The sequence below is a fragment of the Tenrec ecaudatus genome, chromosome 3 (genome assembly GCF_050624435.1).
Source record: "Tenrec ecaudatus isolate mTenEca1 chromosome 3, mTenEca1.hap1, whole genome shotgun sequence".
NCBI lineage: Eukaryota > Metazoa > Chordata > Mammalia > Afrosoricida > Tenrecidae > Tenrec > Tenrec ecaudatus.
Genome location: NC_134532.1, coordinates 220079691 through 220090524, shown reverse-complemented (window position 1 = coordinate 220090524; position 10834 = coordinate 220079691). Strand labels below are relative to the sequence as shown.

At 61.0% G+C, this 10834-nt stretch overlaps 1 protein-coding gene across 1 annotated transcript in view; it reads right to left on the bottom strand.

The window, feature by feature from the left end:
• Nucleotides 1-236: 236 nt before the first annotated feature.
• ABLIM2 (actin binding LIM protein family member 2) overlaps nucleotides 237-10834 on the bottom strand; it is a 63797-nt gene continuing 53199 nt past the window's right edge. The window contains exons 17-20 of the mRNA XM_075544652.1: nucleotides 9427-9481; nucleotides 8497-8504; nucleotides 8277-8357; nucleotides 237-1819 (exon numbers count right to left, since the gene is read on the bottom strand). Of these exons, the coding sequence (XP_075400767.1) occupies nucleotides 1706-1819; nucleotides 8277-8357; nucleotides 8497-8504; nucleotides 9427-9481 (258 nt within the window). The 3' untranslated portion in view covers nucleotides 237-1705. The remainder of the gene's footprint in view (nucleotides 1820-8276; nucleotides 8358-8496; nucleotides 8505-9426; nucleotides 9482-10834) is intronic.

The following is a 10834-nucleotide window of genomic DNA, read 5'->3' as shown; positions in this document are numbered from 1 at the left end:
GACTTAGTGATGGAGCTGGGAGCCCCGCCAGGGTGAGCTGGCCACATGGGGTGCAGACAGGGTTGGAGGCACTGGGGCCCAGCCTTCGCCCCTGCCTGCGGGGCAGGGGCAGCTGTCAGGTGTCACCTTCGAGCTGCAGGGGCACCTCACACAGAAGGCCTCCCCTCTGCTCTGGACAGGATGGGGGCCAGGCACCCAGAAATGACACAAAGTTCACCAGATGCTCTGTACGTCACCAGTGTTTTATTTCTCGGGCAGGCATTTGTGAGACCCGAGGGCAGGCCTCGCAGTGCAGGGGAGTCAGGGGTCAGTGGCTGGGACCCAGGGCATCCGCCCAGAAGCAGGAAGAAGTGAGCGGTGGCCCCTGCAGGCCAGTCAGAGAGGCTGCGGGCGGACTGAAAGTGTGTGGAGGCGCTGACTGGGGGGAGAGGGGGGGCGGACAGACAGACAGATACGTGGATGACGATGGCGTCAGGAGGGCTCCCTGGGAGCTCCCTGTGCGGGACCCCATGCTGTCGCCCCCACCTCCACAGGCACACAGGCCGGCATGGGAGTTCCTGCCCTCCTCGCTGGGGGCCGGGCTCAGCCAGCTCCCCACATGCAACACCACGCATGTGTGTTCACACAGGCAGACGTGGGGGGCGGGGGTGGTGTGCACAGAGGCAGACTGAGCAGCAGGCCTGGTGACTGCCCCCACGTACCCCCACCCCAGCCAGAGAGGGCTCTGTGGTAACAGTGGGTCCGAGATCAGGGTCAGCAATGAGTGACCGCAAACACAGACAGACAGACACTCTCGCTGGCCCTGGGTGCCAGACATCCTGAGGGCGGGGTTAGGCCAGTGCCAGGGACCCCCTCCCTCCTGCCCCGCAGGGGCACAGGATGTATCCACCTGGGGATAGAGGGGGCATCACAAGCAGGGGCACCGGGGTGAGCTTGGGCCAAGGTCCCCACCCCAGCCCTGAGGACAGGGCTTGAGAAATAAGCATGTGGAAGCACCCCAGATCCCCTCCCCAGCCCACAGGTGCTCACGCAGCCCCACCCAGAAGGGGCCTTCCAGGAGGTGACCCACAGGGTACAGGAACGTTGGCGGGACAGACTCGCCCTCCCCAGGGTGGTGCCAGGGGCACAGCTGGGGCCAGAGGCACTCAGGACAGGGCCCCTCATCCCTGGGGCATCCTGCGTCTGCTGGACTCCACTTTGAGACAAAACAAACACTGTGTGGGTGCCCAGGGATCCTGTGAAGGCAGCTGGGGGTTCTGGGGGGGGCAGTTGCGGGGCCCTCGAAGGCATGTGAAGGTGGATGACATCCACAGGCCCTCCTCCCTAAACCAAGAGCCCAAGTTGGGCTGCCTGGTGCCCATGGGCTCTCTAGGACACCGCAGCTCGTGTGCCGACTGTAGGCACTGAGGCAAGTGTGGGGGTGGGGGTTGCCCGGGTGCTGTGTACCTACCTGCCCATGACAGGGCATCTCCTGGAGGCTGGCACACAAGACAGACTGTCCATCTGTGGGGGCAGCTGTACCGACAGCATCTGAGGTACCCGGATCCCTTGGGGGCTGACCACCCTGCAGCCCCCAGCCCAGACTGAGGCACTCCTGGCTGCCTGCCTCCGGGAACATGGGGCCAAGGGGAGTGCGGTGGGTGGGGTTGGTGCAGCTGTGGTGGGTGCCCCCTGTCCCTGGGGTCGTGCCGGGTGGGGTGGGGCATCAGAAGAGCAAGGCCTTCTTCTTGAGGTCGTTCCTTTTCCAGAGTGCCAGCCGCTCAAACTCCGCCACGCTCATCCCAAACACCCTGCAAAAGTCCTCAGGTGACAGGTGTCTCTGCACAGAAAGAGACATGGGCAGTGAGCAGTGGGGGATGGGACACAGGTGGGGGGCGAGTGAGCAGTGAGGGCTGGGACATGGGCAGGCGGGCAGTGAGCAGTGGGGTCTGGGACATGGGTAGGGTGGTCAGTGAGCAGTGGGGGATTGGACATGGGCAGGGGGCAGTGAGCAGTGGGGGCTGGGACATGGGCGGGAGCAGTGAGCAGTGGGGGCTGGGACACAGGTTGGGGGTCAGTGAGCAGTGGGGGCTGGGACATGGGCGGGGGCAGTGAGCAGTGGGGTCTGGGACATGGGCAGGGTGGTCAGTGAGCAGTGGGGGATGGGACACAGGTGGGGGGGAGTGAGCAGTGGGTGCTGGGACATAGGTGGAATGTCAGTGAGCAGTGGGGTCTGGGACACAGGTTGGGGGTCAGTGAGCAGTGGGGGCTGGGACATAGACGGGGGGGGGTCAGTGAGCAGTGGGGGCTGGGACACAGGCAGGGGCTCAGTGAGCAGTGGGGCTGGGACATGGGAGGGGGGTCAGTGAGCAGTGGGGGCTGGGACATGGGCAGGGGGGCAGTGAGCAGTGGGGGCTGGGACATGGGCAGGGGGCAGTGACCAGTGGGGTCTGGTACACAGGTGGGGGGCAGTGAGCAGTGGGGGCTGAAACATGGGCAGAGGGTCAGTCAGCAGTGGGGGCTGGGATGTGGGCAGTGGGGTCAGTGAGCAGTGGGTGCTGGGACATAGGTGGAGTGTCAGTGAGCAGTGGGGGCTGGGACATGGGCAGGGTGGTCAGTGGGGGCTGGAAAATGAGCAGGGGGCAGTGAGCAGTGGGGGCTTGGACATGGGCAGCGGAGGCAGTGAGCAATGGGGGCTTGGACATGGGCAGCGGAGGCAGTGAGCAGTGGGGGCTGGGACACAGGTTGGAAGCAGTGAGCAGTGGGGGCTGGGACACGGGTGGAGGGTTAGTGAGCAGTGGGGGCAGGAGCCTGACAGCACAGTCTTCCCTGTGGGGCAGCAAGGGCCACACCCACAGAAACAAACACCACAGGAACTGACCAGGGACAGCATGACCGAGGTTGGGGACATGCAGTGACTGGTGGTGGGGGCCATGGAGAGGTTGGGGATGCAGAGGACACAGCAGGGCTGCAGATGAGGACACAGAGGGACAGTGGTTGGTGACCTGGGGACCGACGTCTAGACAGGTGGATGCACGTGTGTCAGGAGAAAAGTGACCAGTAGCTGGGGCATGGAGGGGCTGGAGGCTGCACATGTGGCCTGGCCCATGGCTGGGGGCTGGTGAGGGGTGGTTGGGAAGCAGTGCTGGCCCATGGCTGGGACACAGGGCCTGGCCTCAGGACGGCCGCCGCGGGTGCAGGGTGATGGGTGCTCACGGCCATCCCAGAGGTGGACACAGACCAAGTGTCCTCCCTCACAGGGAAGCACCCCCTCCCCCACCTCAGAGAGTAAGTATCAGTTAAGACTAGACCAGAGAGGGCAGTCAATGCTAGCAGGAGAGGCTGGGACAAGAGGGCCTCAGACAGGGGACAAAACTGCAGGCAAGATGGGACCAGGCCTACGTGGTCACCTTGAGAATCGAGGTTTCTGGCCAGTCTGTCCCTGCCGCCCTGCCTCATGACCATCCCTGGGAATCCGTCCCCCCTCATGCCCTCAGGGGACTGCCTGCTGGACACGTGGAGGAGCTGGCCCTGAGACTCTGGCTGGCTTGCTCGCACCTGACCAACCAGGTCACCACTCCCTTTCACAGAAACAGCCCCCGTGTCCACCTGCAGGTCATGCACCCTGAGTGACTCCAGCATCACGTGGAGTGACCCCACAGCCAGCGACAGGAGGACAGACGCTGGCTGACCACACTGACTGGGCAGGGGTGTAGGAACCAGAGACCATCCGTGGCTACCAAGGGTACATGTTAGGCCCCAGACTGCTCAGGGGAGAGTTGTGGGTTCAACCCCACCAGCTGCTGCGCAGGAGAAAGACGAGGCTGTCTGCTCCCACAAAGAATTCCAGCTTGGAACCCTGGGCAGAGTCACTAGGAGTCGGGGGTGGCCCCAGTGGAGTGGAGGGTCATGGGCCAGCTGCAGTCCAGAAGGCCAGGAGTTCTAAACCAGCTGCTCTTTGTGGGGGGGAGACAAGGCGCCTGCTCCTGTGAAGAGTTGCTGTCTTGGAAACCCGAGGAGGCAGTTCCGCTCGGAGCCGGCATCAGGTCAACGGCACTGAACCTGTGCTGTTTGCAGTCAGGACTGAGTGGACAGTGATGTGTGGGCAGCACGGGGTAGGGCTGAGCTGAGCTGGTGGGGGGTGTTCTAGAAAAGGGAGCCAGGATGGCAGTGCCCCTTGCAGTCACTGTCTGTGCCTCCTGTCCTCTCCTGTCTCTTGTCTCACACACACACACACACACACACACACACACACACACACACACACACACACACACACCAGCTCCTTCCTCCAGGACACGTGGCAGTCAGGGGCCTGTCCCGGGGGCTATTCTCAACACCCTGCTAGCGGGGCACTGGTCACGTTCCTGAGGAGCCCAGGGCTAGTGACTGCCAGGGCCACGTGGGCTCTTCCAGAGAGACAGGAAGGAAGTCGAGGGTGAGGCTGCCTTCCTGGCGGTGTCCATCGGAGAAGTCCCTGCCCCCGGGTAGGATGAGGGCAGTCTGTCTGCTGAGCCACAGAGACCCGGGGCCCAGGAATCAGGTATGGACCCTAGCCCGCCAGCAATGCCCAACCTCCACCCTTCAGAGTCTGTCTGGGAGATGGGGCGATTTGCCCTGACGTGTGCCCTCATGTGCGCTCTGCTTAGAAAGGCCCCCTACCTGCTCAGAGGATGCCTCAGCCAGGTCCCTGGGGAAGCCGCTCCTAGCTTCCTGGCGCCCTCAGGCCGCCTAGGGTCAGAACCAGCCATGTGCTGGAAAGCACCTGGCACAGCTTCTCTGGGGGAATTTCCCTGGTTCACAGCACTCCCCAATTCCCCCTCGCCAATGCTCCCATGAGGCTGCTTCCTCACTGCCCGCTTGTAGGCCAGGCTAAGAAGAGAGGACCCAGCTCACTAGGGTACAATGTAGCAGGCACCTAGCTGCAACAATAGCTGCCATGATAGAATGTATCAAATGCCCAGACACAAAGGGCACAGTGATACAATGTGTCACGCTCAGATACAGAAAGCTCACAGGATAACATGTTTCCAATGTTCAGCTACAAATGGTGCCCATGGACTAGAGCCCTGGAAGACAGTCTAAGGCAGTGAACAGGGAGGACTGGGCACATTCTGAGTGTGCAGAAGGCCTTGGTGTGAAATGCAATTGATTTCACTGTGAGTCTGTGGTTTCACATTCAGGAAGGACTGGGCTTAACGAGGAGCTCACGGGCTCCCCAAAAAGCTAACCAACTGCTCTTGGCCAGAGGGGCAGCTTCAGCAGACACTGATTAGGAGCACCCCACAGCCTGGGGCAGCACCCTCAGGGCCTGGGACAGCCCACAGAGCTGGGAGATGAGCACCAGCCTCCCAGGGCAAGCGAGGAGGCCGTGGCTGTAGGGTTAAGAGAGGGAGGGAGGAGGGAGGGTCAGCTCCATGGGGGCCCTTGGGCACAAATGGTTAACATGCTCGGCTGGCACTTTGGGTGCTGTCCCATAAGCACCGGGCAGCCCACTCCTGAAAACCAGTCCCTGAGAGGCCTGTGGGTACCACTGCACAGGGACGCACCCATGATATGCCCACACTCAGACACACATGGACACACCCACAATACGCCCACACTCTGACACACGCAGACACACACAGACACTGACACACAGATACACCCACAACATGGCCACACTCTGACACACACAGATACACACAGACACTGACACACACAGACATACTCATACTCTGACACTGACACAGAGACACACCACACTCTGACACACACAGACACACCTACTGACACATCAACACTCTGACACACAGACACACATGGACACATCCACACTCTGACACTGACACACACAGACACGCCCATACCCTGACACACTGACACACAGACATGCCCACACACTGACACAATACACAGTAACACACACATTGACACACAGATGTTCTGACACACACATACACTAACACACACTCTGACACAAGGGTTCCTTGGGAATCAACAGAAACTGATCCTTCCCTGAACGCATGTCCTGAGGTCCGAGCTGCCTGACTGTGCCCTGGTTGGACACGGGGTCTTCCTCAGAAGGTGTCGGTGAGGCCCCACTGCGTGGGTGAGTCCTGGCTTTGCTGACCCACAGTGGCCCAATTGGGTCCCTGCATGGCTGGTTCAAGCCTGCTACCTGTGCTGGGCAGCAGTACCCCGCATGTCCCCTGGCCTTGGGCTCAGCAGGGAGCGCTGGTTCTGGACCCGGGTGGACGCGAACGACTTGGACAGAGGTGGGCAGGTTCCAGAATGCTCCGCTGGGACCCCAGCTCCTCAGAAGTAGGTATGTGCCCAGCCTTGGGTGCCTGTGTAGGTGGTTCCCCAAACCACCAGCTGAGACCACCCCCTCTGCCCAAGCCCCCTGGAAAGCTTCTGAGTGTTGGGCCCTGAGCCACAGCCCGACTCTCATGGGCGCGTGCAAATGCCACGGCTTGGCTCAGCTGCCCTTAGTCCTCAAAGTCACAGCCTGGCTTGCCAACACGATGAAGTCTGTGCAGCAGATTTGCCCAAGGCAGCTCGTGGTTTGTTCTGACAGCGACACCCAAGCAAGTAGATGTCCGGATGGCCTCAACCTTCCCTGTGGTCACAGTGTCTGTCACCTGTTGGTCCAGGTATGAGGATGTCGGCCTTCCTGGCACTGAGCTGTCATCCTTGATCTTCATCAGCGAGGGCTTCAAGTCCCCTCACTGTCACTGAGCAAGGCCGTGTCATCTGCATACCGCAGGTTGTTCATGAGCCTTCCTTCAATCATGATGCCACACTCTTCTTCACGATTATTTGCTTGGTGGACACACAGACACGCCCATGCTGACACACACACACACACTGATACACGCTAACACACAGATTGAACATGTGCAATCACATCAGCCCACCCTCTGGGGGGCTCCCATGGCTGTGACTCCACGGGAGCAGATGGCCTCATCTTCCTCCCTCTGAGCAGCTGGGGGGAGGGGGGAGTGTTGAACCACTGACCATGAAATTAGCACATCAACCCACCCCACCACCTCATAAACTCACTGCCACCGAGTCGGGGTCAACGCACAGCACCCCTGTAACTGCTTATGGGAGTCGAAAGCTCTGTCTCCCTCCAATGGAGCAGCTGCTGGTTTCACAGTGCAGACCTTGTGGATCGCAGCCCAACACGTAATGACATCATCACAGTGCCCCTGACGTGAGATGTCACAGACAGACAGAAACACAGACACGGCGTGGGGGGGGGGGCACGATGTGATGATGGTGAGGCAGAGAAGGGGGTGATGTTTCTGAGCCAACAACCTTGGGAACCCCCAGAACCTCAGGTGGAAGGGAGGTGCTCCTTGTAGCCTCAGGCAGCCACCAGCCCCTGGACCCCAGATCTGGGGAGAAGGCCCAGCTGCCGCTCCTCACTGCCCCTGCAGGCCTTTGCCACAACAGCCTGGGGTGGGGGTGGGGGGTGGCTGTCGACTCCAGACCAGTGGTCTCACACTAGGGAAATGGACCTGGTCCTGGTCCTTGGGCATGGTCCCTGACATCTGTGTCCACTCAGAGCCCCCTTCTAGTTCAGGGACACATCCACAAGGACCCCTCTCCTGGAACACCAATCCACACACGGTTGCCCAGTGGAGGACGGTCAGCGTGAGGTCATCCAGGTACCCCCTCTCTGTGTCGACAGGCCCTCTCAGGTCTCCCTGCCCGGCCTCTGCTAGCCCGGTCTCAGGTCTCTCCTGGAGTCCACTCCACCCAAGTCCTCAGGTCTTGGTAGGTACCCCCCACTCTCCCAGTGTCCAGGGGCTGGTCCTACACACCCACAGCACCTCCTGTGCACCCAGCTCCGGGGCACAGATCAGGCAGCATGGTCCCTTCAGGAGGCCCCCTGCCCATGGTACCCAATTCTAGAGAAATAATTATCAACGAGCAAAAGATTCCTGAGAAAGTCTCAGGCAGTGTGAGCAGGCAGGCACTCGGCTCACAGGAGGGCTCAGCAAGCCTGGCTCTTCCACGTCACCCGTGCGGCCTGACACACCCGAGCTGTCTACACCCGAGCTTCCTTCCTGAGGGGCATGCCATCCTTCTGGGGCAGTGTGAAGGTGGCCAGAGACAGGGTCACTCAAAGAAGCCCTGGGTTCTTTAGGAGGCGGTGTTGAGCATGGCCCCTCCCACCCTGATCCACACACAGCCGTGGGCTTCCGCCTTCCTTCAGGGCATCTACCCCTCCCCCCACACACACACACACAGAGCAAGTACCTGCTGAGGACAGAGCAGTCACCCTCCCTCCCTGGGGTTCTCCTCACCTCCAGTCGTGTCCGGTCTACATCTTTGGGCAGTTTCACCCGAATCCGGTTTGTGACAATAAGGGCGTCATATGGGTAGATCTGTTGGGAGAAACCAAGGTCACCCCCAGACCGAGGCACTGAGCCTGGGGAGAGACAGGTGGGGCAGGGACACACAACAAAGGAACTTGTGACCTGGGTGGGCGGCAGGTGAAGGCCAGGTGGGCGGGTAGCCCTTTACCTTGTATTCTGAAAGAGAGAAGGGGGGGGGGGGAGAAAGCATGAGAGCCTTTGGAGAGCACAGCTGGGTGGGCATATTCCTGTCCTCCCTGGGGACCCTAGCTTGGACATGCAGTCAGCTCAGCCCAGGCACCCATTATGCGTCGCCCCCTCCCCAGACCTGGCCCCCACACTGAGGATGGGCCTTGAAGAGCACAGGGCCCCCTGAGAATGCTGCCTGCCTCAGTTTACCCAGGTGCAGAGTGGGCAGTACAGGCAGGCCTGTTGGGATGTTGGGGAGACTGACCCCCCCCCCCAGCTCGCACTGTTGCTGGTTTATGAGCCTGTACGGTGCCTCCTCTCGAGCCTGCCTGGCTACGGACTAGAGGGAGCTCCTTGGCCCCAGCAGAAGGGCAGAGAGACTGGGCAGTGAGTCTCCCCCCCCCCCCAGGTCCCCTGGGAAGTGCAGGCTCCAGGCTTGAAGAGGATGCCTGGGGCTGGGAGCCCCTGAGTGTGGGAGGACTGCCCAGAGCAGCCAACCCTTAGTTTCCCATGTGCAGGAGAAGCTCTAGACATGCTGGCTCTGAGCAGGGGGTGTGGATGGCCCACTCAGAGGGCAGGCTCTCCTGTCCCGTGCTCAGCCACTCCTGTGGGAATCAGCCGGCTGACACCAGGGTTCCTCCCCCAGCCCCCCAGAGCTCCCCGTCATCCTCAGGACCTGTGCCCAGGAGGGCGCCCTGCCTCCTGGAGGGCTCGGAGGACTAGAAGCTGAGCTGATCCTGGAGATAGGCCATTGGGGTCACCGCTGCCCTGCAGGGCCATTGTGCAGACAGCTCTCTATCCCTGGAGGCCACTCAGGGAGAGAGGGCCCTGCAGGCTGGTAACCCTGGGGCCGGGGAATGGACCGGTCACACCATGGGGACCCTCTGCTAGCAGCACTTCACCCCCGTACCTCGTGTGCCCCAGCTAGAGTCCGGGTCCTCTCTGAGAGGGGCCACATTGGCATTCTGGAAGAGAGAGAGAGATGGTAGCAGGCAGGTGAGCAGGCATCAGGTCATCCAGGTGAGTCCTTCCTGAGTCAGGCGCCACTCAGCCAGCTGGGACAGCAGGGTCAGCATGGGTGCTGCAGTCCCTCCCAGCCCCCGGCATGCAGCTGCCTCCGCATCCGTCCCTCCAGCTGGTCTCACCCCCTACCTGGGGAAGTACCTTCGAGAGCCCCCCATGGGACCCCACAGGGACATTGGGGACGTGAACCTGTCCCCTCACCCCATGGCTGTCCTGACACCCATTTGCACAAACTCTGCCAGTGCAGTTGCTGCCCTGTTAGCACTACCCCAAACCCCTCTCTGCCTCCTTTGAGGTCCCCATCCCCCCAGGGACACCCCAGGGTCCCCACACCTGACTTCAGGTCAGGTCATTAGCAGACCTGACAGGCCGGTCCCCCTTTCAGCTTTGCTTGGTGCGCCTGCCACCCCAGTGGCCCCAGTGCCTTGAAGACACCTCTTTCACCCGCGTCTGGGCACCTGGCCCACCGCTCAGAGCTGGGCTCTGTCCCATGGGGGGTGGTGGTATTACATTTCAGGGGGAGCTGCAGTGACTAGAGGTGGTGTTTGCAGCCTGAGCTACTGTCCTGCTGTCTGCAGGCTGGGCACAGACTGTGATGGAGGATTGGGGTCTGGGCGGGGGGTGAGGGCGTTCGGAGCTGAGCACGGAGCAGGGATGGTCTCAGAAGCTCCCTTCCAAAGCCTTTGCCATCAAGTGGAGAAATGAGGTGGGGGCAGTGGGCAGAGCCAGGAGGAGGGCGGGACGGTGCAGGGGGACTGCCTGAGGGAGCAGCTGGAGCCTGGCTCTATGTTAAGGCTGGCTAGTAGGTTTATCAGGCCTTTTGGCTTAATTCAGCTTTGAAAAATTTGCATTCAATTGGGGTTTATCTTGATAGCTGAGCTCTCAGGTGCCCCCTGAAATTCCATGCCCAGGGCAAGTGTCTTGCTGCCTGGCCCAAGATCTCGGCCAAGGACCCAGGCCAGCAGTTCTCAACCTGTGGGTTGCGACCCCTTTGGGGGTCGAAAGACCCTTTCACAGGGGTCGCCCGATTCATAACAGTAGCAAAATGACAGCTATGAAGTAGCAACGAAAATAATTTTATGGTTGGGGGGGGGGGTTCACCACAACATGAGGGAGGATCTGTATGAAAGGGTCGTGGCATTAGGTAGGTTGAGAACCACTGACCCAGACTCAGGTGCCCCTGTTCCCCCAAGAGCTCTCCTGGACTGCCCCTGCTTCACGGCATCACTCTGCTCCCCAACCACCTTGGGGTTCCCAAACGTGTTTCTTCCCCCGCATTCTTCCTGCCCCAGTGT